The sequence below is a fragment of the Tenrec ecaudatus genome, chromosome 13, assembly GCF_050624435.1.
Source record: "Tenrec ecaudatus isolate mTenEca1 chromosome 13, mTenEca1.hap1, whole genome shotgun sequence".
Lineage (NCBI taxonomy): Eukaryota > Metazoa > Chordata > Mammalia > Afrosoricida > Tenrecidae > Tenrec > Tenrec ecaudatus.
In genome coordinates this window covers 26,954,188-26,974,817 of record NC_134542.1, presented here as the reverse complement: position 1 = coordinate 26,974,817, position 20,630 = coordinate 26,954,188, and the positions used below count along the sequence as shown (strand labels likewise).

Sequence of the window (20,630 nt, the reverse complement as noted above, 5' to 3'; positions counted from 1 at the left end):
ATATTGTACCTTACATTAGACACTGCTTTATAATTACTTGACATTTAATGCTTATTCACCCAAAGTGAATATATAAAACATAAAAATAAATGTAGTCTGTAAAAATTAAATGCTGTATGTAAAAGCTGGTAAGTCAAGCACCTGTTTGGAAGCCCTGAGCTATTGAATGCCAACAGGTGCCAAGAAGACCAATGGTCTGACAAAAGAGAGAAAGTTCCCAAGAATTTTAATGAGGGTAAAGGTCTGATAGTTCATTCCCATTATTGGCTACATTTCACTGTTTTGGAGTTCACAGAGTGAAAGACAATAGCTCAGTCTGTGATTTTTATGCATTACTGTTTTCCATTATACTCCTTAACCCTGCGACTGTGATAAAGTACATAGTAAATAAGTTTTAGGATCTTTTTCTAGCCAACTCAGCCCCAGAGGTGGAATGTCAAACATTGTCAACTAGATTTTTTTTTTCAGAAACAAACACAAATCCTGAAGGTTACAAGAAAACTGGTTTGAAAGGTGTTTAGAGAGATAAGAATCAAGTTCACAATAACAAAAACATCTTCAAAAGAATCCATTTCCAAAAAAATGCATTTCAAAGAATCTCACCACAGTAGATCTGACAAAGATTAAGGTTATATCTTCAAAACATTAAAAACTTCTTTTAGATTTGATATAAGTAAATCTTCAGTCAGATTTCAGAGGCACCCTTTTGCTATGCTCTTAAACTATTGAGGGATACACTAGTTGAGACATTTGAGTTATAGTAAAAGACAACAGCCCTAGCAAATGTAGAAAGAAAAGGGAAAATCACCATACAATTCTTAAAAGCTGGAATAAAAGCAGACTAGAACCTAAAAATGAAAATTACCAGGCAGACTATGGACACAAGTGTTCTTTCTCATTCTCTTGGTTTCGCTCTGTTGGCTGCACATGCAGAAAAGTGCGCTCTATGATTTTCAAACCAGAAGGCAACCCATGGCCACATTCTAGCTTTGATGCAATAAAGAAATGTGCACACATATGCGTGATACCATGAATGTATGGATTGTTATAAGAGCTGTCAGAGCCTCCCATAAAATGGTCTTTTAATAAAAAAAAAACTTATAAAGAAACTGAATGTTCTCGGCTACAATTTCCAAATCTCATTATAAAAGTTTCTGATTATAACCCAGGTTGGGTCTTATGAGTGTGGGGGCATCATACTGAACGGGTAAGGCTCTATGTGAAGGAAGTCACATGTGGAGCCTCAAGCATATCATGTATAAGCAGAATAGATAACCACAATTAAAGAAGGAACAATTATTTGTTCATCAATTCATTTAACAACTTCATGAATGCCTACTATCTTTTAGGCACTTTTTGAAATGCCAAGAAAACCATGAATGAGCTAAATGTAATTTAGTTAAATGGTTGTGTTTTCATGTATTGAATAATTAATAATTAATTAATTAATTAAAAGATATGACTTTGGTAATTAGAGAAAAACATTATAATGGACTATTTTCTCTAAACAAAATAATTTAATGTCCAGTCAAAAAGTCAAAACCAAGTTAACAAAATTAACATTCATACTTCAATTAAGAAGTTACTCAAACGAAAACATTAATATGCATACACATATAATATGCAAACTATTGAATATGACAGTGAAATTTCATCATTCACTCATAAATTTAAAACAGAGAAAATGACAACAATGTAAAATAACTAGCTCTTTTAAATATGGGTTCTTACACATACTTATATTAAAAATATTAAGTATATTGGGAAAAAGGTGCTAAGAACAAAAGGAACTATAAGGTAGCAATTAGAAGGAATGGAGTTTTATATTAAATAAGAGTTTAGAGAATATCTTAAGGTACATGTAAAATAATGAGCCATCTAATATAATAGTCCAGAAGATGGCTCATGCTCTTAGGGTTGAGTAAGAACAGTAGTTATGGCCTCACCTGGAGTTCTCTAAGTAACAGAATAAGAGAGCCAGAGAGTTCTGTGCTTGGCCCAGTTCCTTGTTTCACTAATCAAAACTTCCCTTGACTCTCTAATTCCAAACTTTTAACTTGTTACTTTTTCATATCTCCTAAATCTCTGTCTATGTTCTGAGGCTCCTGACCACTAAAATTTGATATTTCTAAATTTGTTCTTTACCCACACGAAAAACTGTGATCTGTTTAAATGTATAAGGGGATACCAAAAAACAAAACAAAACAAAAAACCAATGGAAAGAAACTCCAGTGGGCAGAGCTTTCATAGCATGCAATTTCCCCACTAAGTGAGCGCCAAGCCACTAGGTCTGGCTGAGGGAACCCAATGGGGTAAGTCACCTGGGAAGGTTCTCTCTGGTCATAATGAATTTTTCCATGAAAGCAGTTTCGCTCAAACATCATTTTTTATCACGGCTGACTTAAGAGAACAGACTGTGGCTGTGAGATTTTGTTTCCTGCTCATGAAAAAATGCCACAGAAACTGTTGTGAAGTTAAACACAGCTAACAAGGACAGCGCTCCAGGGAAAACTCAAGTGTAAGAGTGGTTGTCTCGTTTCAAATCTGGTGAAATGTCCGCTGATGACAAGCCACATTCTGGAATTCCTTCAGCCTCCCGGACAGACGGAAATGATGACAAAATGTGTGCCCTTGTGCTTGGAGACCGATGGCAGCACGCCACTGGAGATGGGGAAGCTATCTGCTCCACTTTGGAGCTCTTTTCAACGAATTTTAAGAGACTATTTGGGAATTAGAAAGGTCGCCGGGAAATTTGTGCCGTAGGAACTGACTGGCCAGAAAAGAGTGTGGTGCGGAAACATGCCCTGCTCTGAAAGAACAGCTCAGAGAGGACTCAGACGTTTTTCCAAGGTCATTACTGATGATGAGACATGATGCTATTCTGACCCCAAAAGCAAACATCAATCAAGCCAGTGGAAGATGCCATCTTCACCTGACTCAAAATAAGCTCATCAAGTGAAATCACAGATCAAGACATGACCATTTATTACAATTACTATTATTATTATTAATGTGAGGGGGATAGTGGATTCTCAGTTCATTCCACCAGGTCAGACTGTTAAACAAGCTTTTTCTTGAAATTTCTGAAAGGACTGTGTAACAGTTTGTGACAACAAAGGCCTGATTTGGGGCAGACGGGGGACTGGTTTGTTACAATGACAATGCTCCTGCTGCCATCGCAGTGTACCAGTTTTGGGCAAAAAACAGCATGCCTCTCTTACCCCAGGCACCTGACTCACCTGACCTGGTTCTGTGTGACTTCTTTTTGTTTCTGCGAATGCAGAGGGATATGAAAGGACAGCGATTTGATGACATAAAAGAGGTGAAGAAAAAAAGCAAGGGAGGTGCTGTCAGCCATCCAAACATGAGGTTCAAAATTTTCCAAGAATGGAATTACAGATTTGATAAATGTATTCCGGATAGTGGAGAGTGCTTTGAAAGTGACAAGGTTGTTTTGGAAAAAATAAAATTTAAATACATAACTTTGAAAAAAATCTTCTGAGTTTTGTTTGTTTGTTTGTTTGTTTGTTTGTTTTGGGTACCCCCTCATAAGTATGCCCAGTGGCTAAGAGAGTACGGTCTTACTCTTATTGGAATGGGCTTCTCTTCCACCCATCTATCTAATAAGCTTCCACTTATCTTCCTAAGATTAAATGTAAGCATCTCTTTGGGGAAACCTCTCCAAAATCTTCCATTATATTCCCCTCGAGTCATTAAAACAGTTCTAAAATATATAACAAACCATACATGTGGATTATCACAATATTTGTGATTACTTTTAAGAAGTCAGAAAAATCTAGTTTGACATAAAGGAACCAAAGCAAAGCATAAAAGGAAAAAAAATAAAACTCTTCTCCTGTAGCTTGTATTTAAAATGTTTACTCACAGTATTATGATCTCAAAGACCATTTAACCTATTTTAACCCCAATTCAGAATTCAGTCCTCTTGGTTAGTTTTCCTTTTAACTAACAGCATTGTATTTTTCTAGGAATTTTTGAAAATGTGTTTTTCTTAATTAACACTTTTATTGTAAATTAGGTAGCAGTTTACATTCCAGACCATGAACGTAGTATTTAACAAGTTTAAATACTAATCATAACCCCCTAATAGTTCACCCTTCCTCCAGTTTTTATAAATCACTGAGTTTGTGGATTGATCAAGCTCTCCATAATTTTAGAATTTTCCTCCTTTGTAAATATTCCCAAAATTTCTAGGCATTTTTAAATGAAACAGAAAAAGCTCATGTTCTATCAAAATTTTATTTTAGTGTGTGGGTTTAAGAAAGAACTCCATAGGATAACAATGACAGAGGTTTGAAAAGTTTTAACAACAAACAGAGGGTCAAAGAACACGGGAAAGACCCGTAAGGAGATGGACAGACAGGCAGGTACAACAATGGGTTCTAACAGGACACCAGTTGTGCGGACGGCTCTGTAGCAGGCAGTGTTCAGGACTTTCACAGTGTCAGCCCTCTCATACAGTGTCAGCCCTCTCATACAGCGTCAGCCCTCTCATACAGTGTCAGTCCTCTCATACAGTGTCAGTCCTCTCATATAGTGTCAGTCCTCTCATACAGTGTCAGCCTTTCGTACAGTGTCAGCCCTCTCATACAGCGTCAGCCCTCTCAAACAGCGTCAGCCCTCTCATACAGCGTCAGCCCTCTCATACAGCGTCAGCCCTCTCATACAGCGTCAGTCCTCTCATACAGAGTCAGTCCTCTCATATAGTGTCAGCCTTTCATACAGCATCAGCCCTCTCATACAGCGTCAGCCCTCTCATACAGTGTCAGCCCTCTCATACAGTGTCAGCCCTCTCATACAGCGTCAGCCCTCTCATACAGTGTCAGCCCTCTCATACAGCGTCAGCCCTCTCATACAGTGTCAGCCTTTCGTAGTGTCAGCCCTCTCATACAGTGTCAGCCCTCTCATACAGTGTCAGCCTTTCGTACAGTGTTCAGCTCTTTTGTACTTGGGCTGTCATGAGTTGGAGCTGACTCTAAGGCTCCCAACAGTAACAGCATCAAACATGGCGATATATTCCTTTAAAATAACTTTCTCTGGAATAGCTTCCATGTTCTCACCCCTTGAGACAATAATTCCAAACAAAAGGTTAAGCTCATCCCAGGTGTTCTCATTCTAAAATGCAGATGATCTTCCCCATCTATGTTTCTTCAACAAAGATATCATGATTAAATAATATAATGATCTTATCGTTTCCACATGTAACCTATAGAAACACGGCTCTCTCAGCTAAGCCTATGCCAATCAAGAGGGGAGAACCATTTCACGACAGGATATCGTAATCCTCAGACTGTTACTTAAATTTAGAGGTTAATTATGTTTAAAGGTTGTTATCTATCTTAGAAACGTTCATTGTACTCACAGTTAAAGACAATTTTTTAAACCATATAACCAGGTATAAAATTATTGTAGTTGTCTACATAATTGACCACCCATTAAAGAGTTGACAATCAGCATTCTGTATAGGTCAGTCTTGATTCAAACAAGGTACTCTTTCTAAGATAAGTGTAAATATCATTGAAAACAGGATCAAATACAACCTAGAGAGGCTATTATTCCATTTAAGCCATTTTTGTGAAAAGAAAAGTTATTCAATTGGGTGAAATTCCACATTCTCATCTGTTTTGCCAAGACCTTTTGAAGTTCAGATTTTCTTATGTTGTTATGCAAATAAGCAAACTTTAATTCTGTTTTTTTTCAGTGCCCCTCCCACCTACCCCCCGCCAGGTCGATTCTGTTTTCTTTTAAAAGCCTCTTTAGCAGATTAAAGGTGTGTGAAAACCAGAAGTAAGTTGAAAAAAACTCAGTATGAGTTCATGTATACTTATATGTATTTATGTGCATAACTTTATATCAACCAATATAGGTACTGTGAATTCCCATTACTCTACTTTCAATAACTTGCAAATTTTCAAGATGTGTAAGTATATATCTGTTTACTTATAGAGATGGCAGCTTTCTTCCCTTTGTGGTAACTTAAGTAGTCTAAAGAGTCCAGAGTAGCAGAGGCAGGGCAAAAGGAGACTGCCATCTGATGTTATCACTTTTTATCTGATTGCTCATCTCACCATCCCAGTTTCCAACCTAGCAGCTTTCCTCTTGCTAGCAATGCAAGAAAAGGCACACTTGCTACATGTCATGTGCTGCACCCTGGTAGTATCTTTCCTCAGCACCAGGACAAGGGGAACTTGCCAGAACTCAAAGTGTCAAGTATGAAGACACTGCTATGCTTATTTTCCTCCTGGTCTGCGTCAGTATCTCTAATCTTCTGCCTGCCAGTAAGAGGAGCCTGGCCACCAGGCACAAACAAACAGGTCAGTCCGAAAGCATTGTGACACCACGTTCTACTCAGAAAGAAGAAGAAAGCTTTACCCGCAGGAAGGTGAGGTCCCGGTTGTGCTCGATGCTGGTTATCTCCAGGTTGCCCATGACTACCTCACAGTTCTCGTAGTACTTGCGCAAGGCTCGGTACTGCTGCTCCAGGTCAGAAAGCGAGCTCAGTTTATTCTCCGTCCCTGCGCACACTGCCAAGACAAGAAGAGACACATGCAGTTACAGCATGCACAACGGCCACTCCACCGGACGCCACCCCGATTTTCCTGAATCAAATCATTGGAATGCCATCAAAAGCCATGGACCCTCATGTGGATACATTTATTCACTTTTATATTCCTTTGCTAAATAAGCAAAAAAAAAGAAGGCACAGATTCCACAGAAATATACAGCAAGGAAATTAATGTCAAATAACCATTTTTGCTGAATGCACACGAAACATGTAAATAAAGTTAATTTCATTTATACATGATTGTATTTAATACTGGCAATTACTACTCTGGTCTCTAATAAAAAACTTACATGGACATAAATACATCAAGATACAAAAAATATGAAAGTAACAAGAAAATTTTAAAAAATATTTTCCATGGTAAAATAAGATGTTCTAGTAAGATAAATTATCTACATATGTAAAACGTATATCTTTCATTCTTCAGTTGCATTTCAGAGGGAAATATTTGTAACAAATATTAACAGCAGGATGTCACAGAATGCAGTGACTATCCCTAGATTGATGTCAAGTAGCTCCTTATGACATCCATTTATAGTACCCTGTGTATTATAAACAGTCAAGTCCATTGGCATCAAGTCATTTTATACTCCTAGTGATCTTGTAGGATGTCAGAGCTTTGTAAGTCTTCACATTAATAGAGAGTCTCATCTTTCTCCAGTAGAGCAGCTGATGGGTTTGAACCACAGTCTGTGGGGTTGGCAGTAACATTTACCCAATAGGCCACCACAAGAACCCCTGTGAGATCAAATGAGGTGATAATAAATGAACTCTGTCTATTACTTTGGGAAGAGTGTCTGCTGATTCTGTTCATGTGCAAGAATGTGACTGTCCATGCATATATGTTTTTATTTTGTGAGTGTTTATATATTCTCTTCTCTCCCAGAAATCTCATGTTTTATCTATTCTCATTGTTTGTAAACCATCCTGTACAAATTCTTATTATTTAAGGCACACATTCTAATTTCCAATAAACCCAAACTCTAGGGGAAAGGGGAAATTAAAACATAAAGAGACTTTTCTACAAAATGTTTGAAGCCAATTCATATTAGAAAGCTCATATGTAACAAGAATAGGTAAATTAAAGAAAATAAGCGTGGGTGTGCCTTTTTTAAGCATATTGCGTAAAGTAATGGATTAAACAAGTTACAAAATAGAAGCTTCAAAGACTGGGGGAATGTAAAGGTGCAGCCTGGTGAGGAGGTCAGTTTCTATAGACTCTTACGGAGAGGTCCTGTGTCAAAAACTTGTAAAACCCCCATATCCATTTGCTCTTCCTTATCAGTTGTAGACTGCCCAACTTTGAGCTGGACACGTGATCTTCCTAAGTAGAGAATCCGTTTGTCTGCCCACATTGTATATAAATTTGCCAAGGGACTAAAATTTAGCATACTGTATGGTACCTCCCTAAAATTGTATTTAAAATGTGGCTGCAGTCTGGTTTTGTCACCTTTCTTCTTCATGAGCTTCCTCCAACCTGCCACCTGGAATGTAGTTGGAATGGTCACACTTGAACCGCTCTCTGGATCACCAGGGTCATAGCTATCTCCTAGAGAGGTGGCAGAGAGATATGTGAAATGGAGCCGACATCCTGATGATTTCATGAAGAAAAGTCACCATACTCTATAGGTCATATACCTTTAGGCATCCATTTCTGAGGGAAATTTTCCAAGCAAGTGTAATATTTTTTTCTTTTGAACTTACAGCAAAAATTGATTCCCGATATTTAAGAAATCCAAATGGGAGGCAGTAAAAGGGCAAAATATGTTGTGAGGACTGAGGTCGCAGGCAGAGGGTCATCATATGATAAATCTAACAGTGCATGTGTGCACACCTTTCTGACTCACAGTGACCCGTGTGACAGACCAGAACTGTCCCATCAGGCTCTCTGCCCCACAGGACTTGCCGGAAGCACATCATCAGGACCCTCTCCACACAGCTGCTGAGTGGGTTTGAAATGCCAACCTTTCTGTGAGCAGCCAGCACTGAACCAGTGCAGTTCCAAACCCCAAGGTTTCATCTAACTAAACTATAATTGTATCATTGCAAAATATTTTTGCATAATGCTGTGTGTGTATAGCCATGACATATGAATACACAAATTTAAGCTCTTACAATTAAATGTGAATTTTTCTCACAATACAAAGATGTTTCTTGGCAACCATTTAATAACTGTATTTTCTACATTATGAACTAATTAGTGTTGTTACTAGTGACTTGGTAAATTTGAGAATAAGCCCCCACTTAACTTGCAAAATAGTTTCTGTTGTTAAATCACAATTTCTGAATCCTTTAATATGGTGATTTTTAACAATCTAATGACATTTGAAGTGCTTTATATGTTAATGAAGTTAATCAGATGTGACAAACAAGGGAGATGAGATGCAGACTCTTAAGTAGTTAGCAGAAGTTATTCTTTACAGCAGGGGTAGGGGGCTTCCAAGCTGTGGTCTTTCTCAGGAAGTCAAAGTTCACTGCCATCTATCATAGTGCCCCTGCAGGACAGGGCAGAACTGCCCCTCTGGATTTCCAAGACTGTAACTCTTGACAGGAGTGGAAAGCCTCATCTTTCTGCAGCACAGCAAATGATGATTTCAAACTGCTGACCTTATGCGGTCAGCCCAATGTGTACCAACTACACCAACAGTCCCAAGAGCCTAAAAACCCTTCCCGACCAGCTCACATCACACACAAAGGAGCACTTCCAGTCATCGCGTTCAGGGTGAGTTCATGAAATGCCTGACCATATGTAGCAGGCTCATTTTAAAATTGATCATTTTCATGGCCCACAAATGATGCTATAAATATTCAAAAGGCCCTTGAAATAAGAAAGGGGCCCCATCCCAGATTTTAATGGACCCATGCCCCAGGATTCCTAGAGCTCTCCTCTCAATACTCATTACAATAGATTTCTGTTGCATTAGTCTACAGTGAACACTGCCATGAATATAGCGAAGCATGCCTTTCCAGAAAGAAAGATTACTAATAGTGTGCTTTAATATGTTCAGTATCTTATCTTTCTCCTCAAATTTATGTATCTTTATATAGAAGAGGTCAGAATATGCTAAACAGTTTGGAACAATTTTGATTTTTACATAAGGGATTTGATATATTATTACAGGCTTTGTTTTCAACTTAATGGTACATGAATATAAACACATATGGGAAATATGACCTTTATATATATTTTTGAAGGGAGATATCAAGGTTTGTTTCAGTGTAATTTATTTTATATACATTTGTTTTTACAGGATTTAAAATAATTTCAATCTTTACTTCATAACCTCCTTGAATAGTGCTTGCATATAACATACACAACACATAGTAAGCTAACATCAAGGAGGGGAAAAAGCATATCTAGGGTGGGATATTGTGTACACACATGTATTTGAGTTATCAAAGAAAACAAATTTTTTATGAAGACTCACTAGTTTCAATTATAACTGACCCTTTATAGAATAAATAGATAATTGCATGACCCATTTGGCAGTGTATTTACAAATAAAACAAAAGCTGTTGAATAACTCACAGGTCTTGAAGTCAAAAGCATGTGACTTCATTAGAATTTAAAGTTTTCTGTACAGAAACATAAGAAGACAGGGTGAACTTCCACTCTGTTGCACACAAGGTCAGGGGCTGTAGGGGACTCAATGGCAGCTAACAACAACATGAAAATTATTTTTCACAGGCTTTGCGCAATATTGATGTTACCCATAGCATTGCAATGGAAAGCTCAATATTCTGAGAACCAATTATTTTACATAACTGGCATTTTCCATTACGCTTACATGGACAAAAGAGGCAAATGATTAGAAATTATTTTAGTCCAGATATGTTTAATTCATTGGATGTTCCGATTGTTGCTATACATTCAGTTAAATATTCCATATTGTCTAAATATTTATAATTTTGTTTAAATATTGCAAAAGGATATCTATTATCATAAATTATAGTAATATCTTGATATATTTATAGAAGGCTACATACTCTTTGAAGAGAGAAGCTATATATTAATATTATTTTGCATCTGCTTAGCTATATAGCATTTTGCAATGAAAAAATGCTGCTTAACAATATTTAATTACTAGACAATACATGTATGATTAGTACTCAGAAAAATCACTCTTCACTTTAAAAATTTGCTATTGTTCAAGAAATGTTCAGCTGTGTTTTATAGATACTTTATTAAAACAGAAAATGGAAATAAGTATAGTTAGAACCTTTTTTCAGCAACAATAACAAAAATCCATCCAACAAACAGACGAACTCCCCTCTTCTTCCAACCACTGAAGTGAAGAAATATTAGTGTCTCGGTGAGACTCCCCTGTATACTTAGCTATGTTTATCCAGACCTTCTAAATCAATAATATATCCACAATAATGTTTATCTTGAAAGACAGGCTTCATTTGAAAAGAACTAGTTTGAATAGACACATAAAAAGCATTTGTACTTCTCTTCATGAAGCCTGCTCCAAGTGCCTCACCATTTTCATTTGTCAATTGATTTTACAATCAGGCAATGTATACCAGACAATGTTTAAGCCATCAGGTTTCATTGATTTCACAAAGCTGTTTATCAAAACAAAATTGAAAATTCTTCACCAGCCAAAACAACGTTAGCAAAATCCAATTCTGTTTGCCAACGTTATTATCATGACCATAAACTATAAGCCTTGTGCTAGTTTGAGCTTCTGCGGGCTTCAGTTTACATGCACCCCTAGAGTTGTCAGCCCACGTGTAACCCCAGGACTCTGGTGATGTGTGAGACTGCACTAAAATCACCAATTATTCTTTTTAGTACGAATTCAGTTACAAATGGAACTATAGCTGTAAACATGGGCCTTTTATTTATCTTGACTTAAGTTTCACATCCAACCATAAGTGAATTACTTAATCTTCATTCAGTACAAAAGTAAGATTATAATTAGAGTGTGCAGCAACACAAAAATGGTGAATTAAAATTATCCATGTGCTTCAAGGGAGTAATATATTTATAGTACAATGACCAACATTAACAATATCCATATTAATATGTAAAATAAGTTGTTTTAATTACAACATTTTATTGGGGCTCTTACACATAGTATGACAATTCATATTTCAATTAGATCAAGCATAATTGTACAATTGCGGTCACCATCTTTTTCAAAACATTTTCTTTTGTCTTGAACTCCTTGATATTAGGTTCCCTTTAGCCCCTTGATCCTCCAACTTACCCCCAGGAACACTTACTATTAGATCTTATTAGTATTATTATATAAATACATATATATTTACATATTTCATGTCTTATCCCATTCAATGTATCCTTTCGCCTATAGGTCTGTTATTCATTCCTCTCGAATAGGGTTATTAAAATGAGTTTTTGATGCCACATTTTTATTACCATGGAAACCCGGACTTCACTCCTTCAAAGAAGAAAACATAAGAAAAAAAAAAGATATCAAAATATTTCCTAACCTTTAAATCAAATGTGTATCATGGGTATTAATTAATAAATTTATAATCACTTATTTAGCCATGAGCTGTAGCCGACTGGATGGCAATGGATTTGGTTTACTTGGTTTTGAGCCCACTTAATAGCACCCTGGTGGCATATTAAAAGCCCTTGTGACATAGGAGGAGCACTGGTGGCATAGCTGGTCACTTGTGGGTCACTTGTTTACAAGGTCAATGGTTCTAACTTCCCAGATGCTCTGTGTGGAAAAAGATGGCATATCTCATTTTGTAATTATTTACCCTCTCTGTAGCCCTGTGGGGCAGTTCTACTCTGTCCTTTAGGGCCATTGTGAGTCAAAAACAATTTGGTGGAAGTGGCCGGGTGGGTGTAGCTATTCTCTTATAAACTCTATATTTATAAGAAGTATTCTAAGTTCTTTAATAAGGGGTGAGATGGTTGTACAGGCACAGTGCTGTGTCCTGTTGAGTTCATGACAATTCATAAGCCAGAGTAGAGCTGCTCTTAGGCTGTAGTAATTGTAGGGGTGGAGAGTGAGGTCTTTTCTCTGCTGCAGAATCTAAGTTGCCAACCCATCAGTTAACCTCTGAGCACTTAACCAGTGCACCACTAGACCATCTTGCACATTAACTCACTGCCATTGAGCAGAATCCAATTCATAGCAACCCCAAAAGACAAAGTAGAAATGGTCTTGTGGGTTTCTGAGATTATAAAACTCTAGGAGAGTGGAAAGACGCATCTTTGTCCAGCAAAATGGCTTGCCTGGGGATTTCAAACTGCTGACCCCATGATTAGCAGGCTAATTCATAAGTCACATGGCCACCAGGACTCCTATTTTAAGGCAAGTATTATTTAAAAGCATTGTATTTGTAATTTGTACATAATTCAGAGAGTATCTGTTAAAAAGATACTTGATAACCTAATACAATTTCTGTAATTTTTCAATCCACGTCTACCTGGGTCATTAATTTCTCATTCAGATATGTTAACATGACAATAGGGTTTAGATTGACATGCATTGTTATTCACTTAAAAACCTACCATATAGGAAAGTTCAAAATCAAAACATAAAACAGTGAAATAGCACAAGAGAAGCAAGTGACTTTTTCAGTGACTATTGTAAGTGCTCCTATGGTTACAGAGTCATCTTAAATGTCAGCAGTCTGCTCAAATCACAACCGACGCATAGTCATTTCGTTGCTGAGCAAAACATCTGTGGTTCAAATCTGCCAGAAGTTCTGTAGGTAAGAAGACCTGAAAAACTGCTCATTTCAAATGTGCAGTGGGCCCCAATTCCAACTATGTAGATACCTGCCCCTCCCCCCAGATTTTATTTCAGAGGACAGCACTGCAGCTCAGGGAGAGGGACATGTCTGATAAGAGCACACGCGAGCAACTGAAGAGGGAGGAAGAGAGAATGGAGCACATCCTGGACCACCAACCCTTAAGGACGATATTCCCATTCAGAGCAGCCAATGCACAGAGAAGACCATAGGGCCGGCCCCACTATGAGACACGACATCCCTCACTGACCCATAGCCCTAAAGGGGACCCATTCCCACAGTGTGGGAATTCCACCCGATCTGATCCCACCACACAGAGGCAAAACACTGAGGGTGTGGAACAGAACAGCAAGGGGAACAGAGCAATGAAGTCCCCAAGGAATACCAAAAACAGACTTTGGGGCCAGGGCTTGGCACCCCATCAGACTCGACTGGATAACAATCCTACAGTTAAAAAATAGTCATTGAACTAACTATAGTCTTTTCTTTTTTGTTGTTGTTCTTGTTTTGTCATTGGCTTTCTGCTGTTGTTGTTCCTTTGGTTTGCTCTGTCTTGTTTGTGTGCATGCTATAATCTCCGTAGGTCTGTCTAAATATGATAGGCTGGAAGAACAATCTGTAGGAGAAAACAACAGGACCGACAGTTCCGGGAGGGATGGGGGGACATGTGAGAGGGGAAGGTAGGGGAAAAGGAAGTGGTGGTAACAAACCCAGAGACAAGAGAACAACAAGTGATTCAAATCGGTGGTGAGGAGGGTGCATGAGGCCTGGTAGGGGCGTGATTAATGGTAATGTAACTGAGAAGAATTACTGAAACCCAAATAAAGGCTGAGCATGATAGTGGGACAAGAGGAAAGGAAAAGGAAATAGAGGAAAGAACTAGGAGGCAAAGCATTTATATAGGTCTAAATACAGGCATGTAGGTATATAAATATATTAATATATGAGGATGGGGAAATAGATCAATGTGCATATATTTATAGGTTTAGTATTAAGGTGGTAGATGGACACTGGGCCTCCACTCAAGTACTCCCTCACTGCAAGAACACTTTGTTCTATTAAATTGGCATTCCTTGATGCTCACCTTCTCGACACAATCACTGAAGAAAAAGCTGGTGAATAAGCAAAAGTGGAGAAGAAAGCTGATGGAGGCCGGCTATCAAAAGATATAGCATCTAGGGTGTTACAGACTTGAAAGTAAATAAGCGATGATCTAGCTCAGAAGCAAACAAGCCCACATAGAAGAAGCACACCAGCCTGTGTGATCACAAGGAGCTGAAGGGATCAGTTATCAGGCATCAAAGAACAAAAAATCAAATTATTGTGAATGAGGGGGAGTGCAGATTGGGGACCCAAGACCCATCTGTAAGCAACTAAACATCCCCTTATAGAAGGGTCATGGGAAGGACAGGAGCCAAGCAGGGTGTAGTGTAGCAACAATGAAACATACAACTTTCCTCTAGTTCCTAAATGCTTCCTCCCCCTACTATCATGATCCCTATTCTACCTTACGAATCTGGCTAGACCAGAGGATGTACACTGGTACAAATAGGAACTGGAATCCAGGACAGACAAACCCTTCAGGACCAATGGTGAGAGTGGTGATGCCGGCAGAGTGGAAGGAAGGTGGGATAGAAAGGGGGAACTGATCACAAGGATCTACATGTAACCTCCTGCCTGGGGGATGGAAAACAGAAAAGTGGGTGAAGGGAGATGTCGGACAGTGTGAGATATGACAAAATAATAATAATTTATAATTTATCAAGGGTTCATTTTTGGGAGAGTAGAGCGGGAGGGGAAAAGTGAAGAGCTGATACCAAGGGATCAAGTAGAAAGCAAATATTTTGAGAATGATAATGGCAATAAATGTACAAATGTGCTTGACACAATGGATGGATCTATGGATTGTAATAAGGGTTGTATGAGCCCCCAATAAAATGATTAAAAATATTAGACTAGAAAACCACAGGAAGCAGTTCTTGTCATATAGGATTATTGTAAATCAGTAACAACAGGATAGCCTATAATAACACAACATACATGAATTACAATTCACAGAACTACATAATCCCAAAGTCAGCTTTCATAAACATAAATTAAAGCTTCGACACATGTGCACATACACACATATGGCTATATTTCTGAGTATAAACATTCTTTGATATATATTATAAAATGTTCAGAATTTATTTTCATCTGGGTGCCATGCTAAATACATAGGATTTCAGCTATGTCTTAATAATTGAGTCTTGAATCTGATCAACGTTGGTGTAGCAGGTTATGCATTGGTTATGCATTTGGAAGGCCAGCAGTTTGAAACCACCAGCTCCTTGTCAAGAGAAAGATGAGGCTTTCTACTCTTTAAAAGAGTTACAGTCTTGGAAACCCACAGACATAGTTCTTCCCTGTCCTATGGGCACTAGGGATCAGAATCGACCTTGTTGTGGGTTTGATTTTGATTTGGTCAATCAAGTTATTTTATCGTGTTGTCTTGGCTTGTACTGTATGCTATTCTAGCTATTTATAAAATCATAATCATTCCTAGCCATCTTTCAATGTTCATGGAAATGCTTCAGCATGGGTTTGTTTTTGTAGTTATTTTCATGTTTTAAGAATACCACTTTGTATGAAGTTTTATTTCAAGTTTCATATTGAAGTTTATCAGGCACTTTATTCTTGGCATTTTTATCTTTTTAACTTAATTATTATATCTTTTTAGATTAATTATTAATTATATATTTTTAGATTAATTATTCTTGAATACCAAATAATATTCTTATACTCCTGAAATGAGCTACTTTTAAACACCACGAATTATTTAATTAAGGCACATCCACATCTTATTTTCTCTTGTCTTTTCGGATGGTTTCTTTTTAGTATTAAGAAGTGCATATCGATGATTTTAAACATTTTTTGCAGGTATGATAGGTCTCAAAATCAAAGATAATGAAATGGGGATCATTTTCAGAGAATTTGTATCTTATAGACTCAACATTAAAATACGACAGCTAAGAAAATATTGATACTAAAGTAACTCATATTAATGTTTTTGTTGTCTAGGCAGTATGTAATACGAGGGATTTTCAGAGATGGTGCAAAATGAAATGAAAAGAAAACATTTTTTCCATGGAATTTTTGAAGCCCTCTTGCATATTTTTCAATGAAATAATTAACTACTCTTAATTTACATAGGTGATCTCATAATGTTTCTTTCTGAATCTGTATTGTCTCTGACCATTTTGTCTTTCACTCCAAAAAAGAAAAATCGTGTTTGTCTGCTAAAATCACTAATATACCTCCCAAGCAATCATTGATCGTAATGAGAAGAGACACCTGGCCATGTCGACCTTCACTAATAGTGCTGTAGCCCGGGAAGACGTACTCATTCTATAGCACACAGAGTGATGAATAGCATGTCTGTGGGCTGTCCACTCTGCTGTGGATCTGCCTAAAATGTCTCTGTAGTTTACCTCTTTTGATTAAGTACAATCCCTAAGTGCCTTCAAACATTCTTAAACTGATAGATTAGACTGAAGTTGAAATAGGCCCATCATCAGAGATTATCATACAGAAGGCTAGCTGTAAATACTATTATACATGAATGGCCCTTAGTTAAAAATTATGTGCTTTATGAATAATCTACTCCAAATCTTTCTAATAAAGTATATTATTCTTCAAGTGTGACCATTTTTCCAATTTATATTTCAAATATTTTCTTATTAATATTAAAAGAGTTGCACATGATTTCAAATATGTTGAGCATCAATAAATTCCCTCTTGCTCTTTGCATGTAATATTTAGTTCCTGGGGCCTTTTTTTTTTTGTTTTAGTTTCACGTCTTTCAATATATGATTCCATTTCCTTAAGTTATAGTCCATAAATCCCTATGTTGAAGGAAGAAAGGATAGAACAATAATAAATCTTCCTAGATTTAGAAATTGTATCTCTATTATCTGTAACTAGATAATATTAGTTATCAACTTGACACCAATAACAACCTCTTATTTTTGTTTGTTCCTTTAAAAACCATCCTCTCCCATCCACATCCACATATGCATAAGGAGTCCTCCTTATTTAGATGGTAGTGTTTATTTTTTATGAAGCCGCTGGGTCCTTAACTTTAGTATAGGCACCGGACTTGACAAGCAATTAAAGCAAACAATTTCCACTCATCAAGGCTTGCCAAATTAGTCATCTGCCATCTGCGCCATCATCTGGCTCTCCTTGAGGTCTTGCTGTGAATCTGTATGCACTCTCTCCGATTAAGAGGGACAGTTCAGACCTCCAAGCTGGGGAAATGCCAGTGGGAGATAAGTATGTGAACACCAGCAACCAGCTTTCTTCTCTAGCTTATCCCACCTGCAAGCATCCCCGTGTGTGAAATAAAAGCCACTCTAGGATGTCTCATCACTGTGATGCCTTTACTCATCATGTGATGCGAATGACAGTGGATGTGCGGGGGAGGGGGCATTCCTGTTAAAACGTACTTGAAGGATTATACCAGAACGTCCTACCATGATGCTACACTCACACACTACAGCTGCTTTCTTAAGCAATGATTACAACATCTTTGCATTGGCCACAGGGGAAGTTTTCATGCCTTCCATGGACAAATGCTGACTCTGGGCTGATGACATGTGCGAAGGACTTTTTTGGGCTAGTCAACCATGCGCTCTCTAATAGCAATAGAGGCAAACCAGAGGGAGCGCAAAGCTGCAGTGAGACCTCGCTATCACCACGTTCTTCGTTCAGGGTGTTTTTTTCGTTTATGAAGAGGAATCCGAGTGGTGTGATGGGTTACGGGTCAGAATCTAACCACAAGGTCAGCAGTTGGAGAGATGATACTTTCTCTTCCCATATAAGAGTTACAGTCTCAGAAACTCACACGGGCAGTTCTACAGACTCCTACAGAGTCACTATGCGTCAAATGGACTTGAGGACTGTGATTTTGAGTTTTGTTTTTGTTCATTTATAGCGTTCCCCAACCCAGGACCACTTTTGTCTCTGTGTTAATACAGTATGGCCTTTCTCCTCTGGGTACCATAGCCCCATGCCCAGGCACGTGCTCAGGAGTTCAGAATGGGGGATGCATTTCTTTCCCACCTGTCCATTTGCCAGATGCCAATTTTCAGTGATGCTCCATGCCACTGACATGGGCCAGTCACCATGTTCATTCAAGGGCAAGTTTCTCTACATAGATAACAAATTATTTAAGTAAAAAGGGAAATCAAGTTATTGTCAGATATGGGTCAAAGGAAATCGATACCATAGCCAACATATTTTACTTAATACTATATCCACGTCCTAAGAAAATCTACACACACCGCGTAATATAAGTGAGAACGCATTCCAACAAAGTTCTGGGGTGTTTTCCAGCCATTTTGTAATTGTGGATGAGGAATAAGAAGCATAAACTCGAGTAGACTATGTAAGTAAACATGGCTCATTATAATTTATTTCAAAGGATTTTCTCATAATCTACCACCTAGTATTTTATATAGCAAGTGTCATGTTTAATCTCTATTAAATTAGTTATGCTAAAACAGATTTAGATGAACCATTTTTATAACATAATTGATTTCATATACTAATTCGAGTAAGGTGTTCAATACAGAGCTAGCCATCACTAGGGCAGTATCTGTCAGATATCTGTCATCATTTGTTCTTTCAACATTTATTCAACTTTATTCATGATAAAATAGGAGCCATCTACAATATATGAGGCCATGGGATAAGTGTAAATGGAGTGATAAATATATCACATTTATAGTTCAAATTTGTACTCTATTACAAATCCCCTCTAAACTTTATTTATTTTTGATTGGGTTATAGTTCACATATCAAAAAATGTCCATTCAATCATATTTGGGCTATTTGTGCAATCATCACCACAATCAATTTCAGAACATTTTGTTCTTGTATTCATTATTGTTGGCTCCCCATTTCCCCCATCCTTCCTTATATCACCCCTAGACAATTACCAATACAGTCACTGTCTCTGTAGATCTACCTATCCTGAATTTCATATATAGAAACTATTACAAAACACAAAAATAAAGTAATAATAAATAGCAAACACAGAGCCATGAGTAGAAAAACAGAAAAACTCAATCAAAAAGAAAGCAGAAAATACTAAAAATTAAAAAAAAATTTTAATGGGTCAAAGGAGAGATCGAATGATACGGCATTTTATTTTTAAATAACTACATCTGCCACCATGGACTTTACAATGTCCCCATGTGAAAGCAGAGCTATTCGTGTCCCTGGGTGATTGTCAGAGGGGATTTCCGTGGGACTTGGTCCATGCGAGTACTCTGCAGATGGACTTGGTCCTTCCAAGATCATCCATACCTTTGACAAATGCGATGCTTATGTTTGAAGCTCTGACACATTTCCTCCTTCTAATTTGGAGTTTATTGTTAATAATCTTTGGATGACACAGGCAGCGGTACTTTCTCCATGTGGACTTAGTTGACACCTCACTTGGATGACTGCTTGTTTTAAATCATTATCCTTACTCATTATACTTTTGAAAGGAGAGCCAGGCACCTCTGATTTCCTCACCAGCACCTGTATATTCAGTAATCTCTTAAGGCGATTCTTATGCAAAAGACGTTGTTGGTGATCGGTGACGTACACCTGTTTCTGACTAGAGATGACTGAATGTATAACAGAGTGAAATACGGCCTGGTCTTGTCTCTTGAAGCAGGACACTTACCCTTTTGGCTTCACATTCCTGTTGACAAGCCACATGGAGCTGTGCTGATGACAGCCAGAGCCTTGGAGCTGAAGGAGCCACGTGGAGACCCATGCCAGCGCTGAGATGCTTCCACCACCTCTGGATCCACAGGGCTTTCCACCCACTGGCCTGTGATCTTCCTGTAGTCATCTTCATTGCATGTGTTGTGTAAGTCTGGAGAGGAATCCATGGGCTAATATTGGACTTACGGGCTAATAAAGAACGTAAGGACTTGATCCGGACTAGGCTGGGATGTTTTCTTATGACACAATTACTCTTGGATGTAAACTCTCTCAGACACACATGGATGCCTCTGGGTTTGTTTCTTTTAGTCAACCCAGACGAACACAGGTCTACTGGCTTGGTTTCGTTTGTCAGTAAATTATTACGCAGTGCCCTCCTGGTAGTTAAAAACATTCCTACTATGCCCACAATTCAGGACAAAGTATTGGTATTGGATCATTCCAGATCGGCCCAGAGGGTGGTATCACCAACTTTGGGAGACCAGGAATAAAAGCAATGCTTGAAGTTCACTCATCGAAAGCCAATAAATTTGGGAAACAG

The 20,630-nt window shown here is 37.9% G+C and overlaps 1 protein-coding gene across 1 annotated transcript in view; it reads right to left on the bottom strand.

Moving 5' to 3' along the window:
* Positions 1–20,630, bottom strand: part of ERBB4 (erb-b2 receptor tyrosine kinase 4) — a 1,152,669-nt gene that overhangs the window by 718,022 nt on the left and 414,017 nt on the right. The window contains exon 2 of the mRNA XM_075528902.1: positions 6,394–6,545. Coding sequence (XP_075385017.1) covers positions 6,394–6,545 — 152 coding nt within the window. The remainder of the gene's footprint in view (positions 1–6,393; positions 6,546–20,630) is intronic.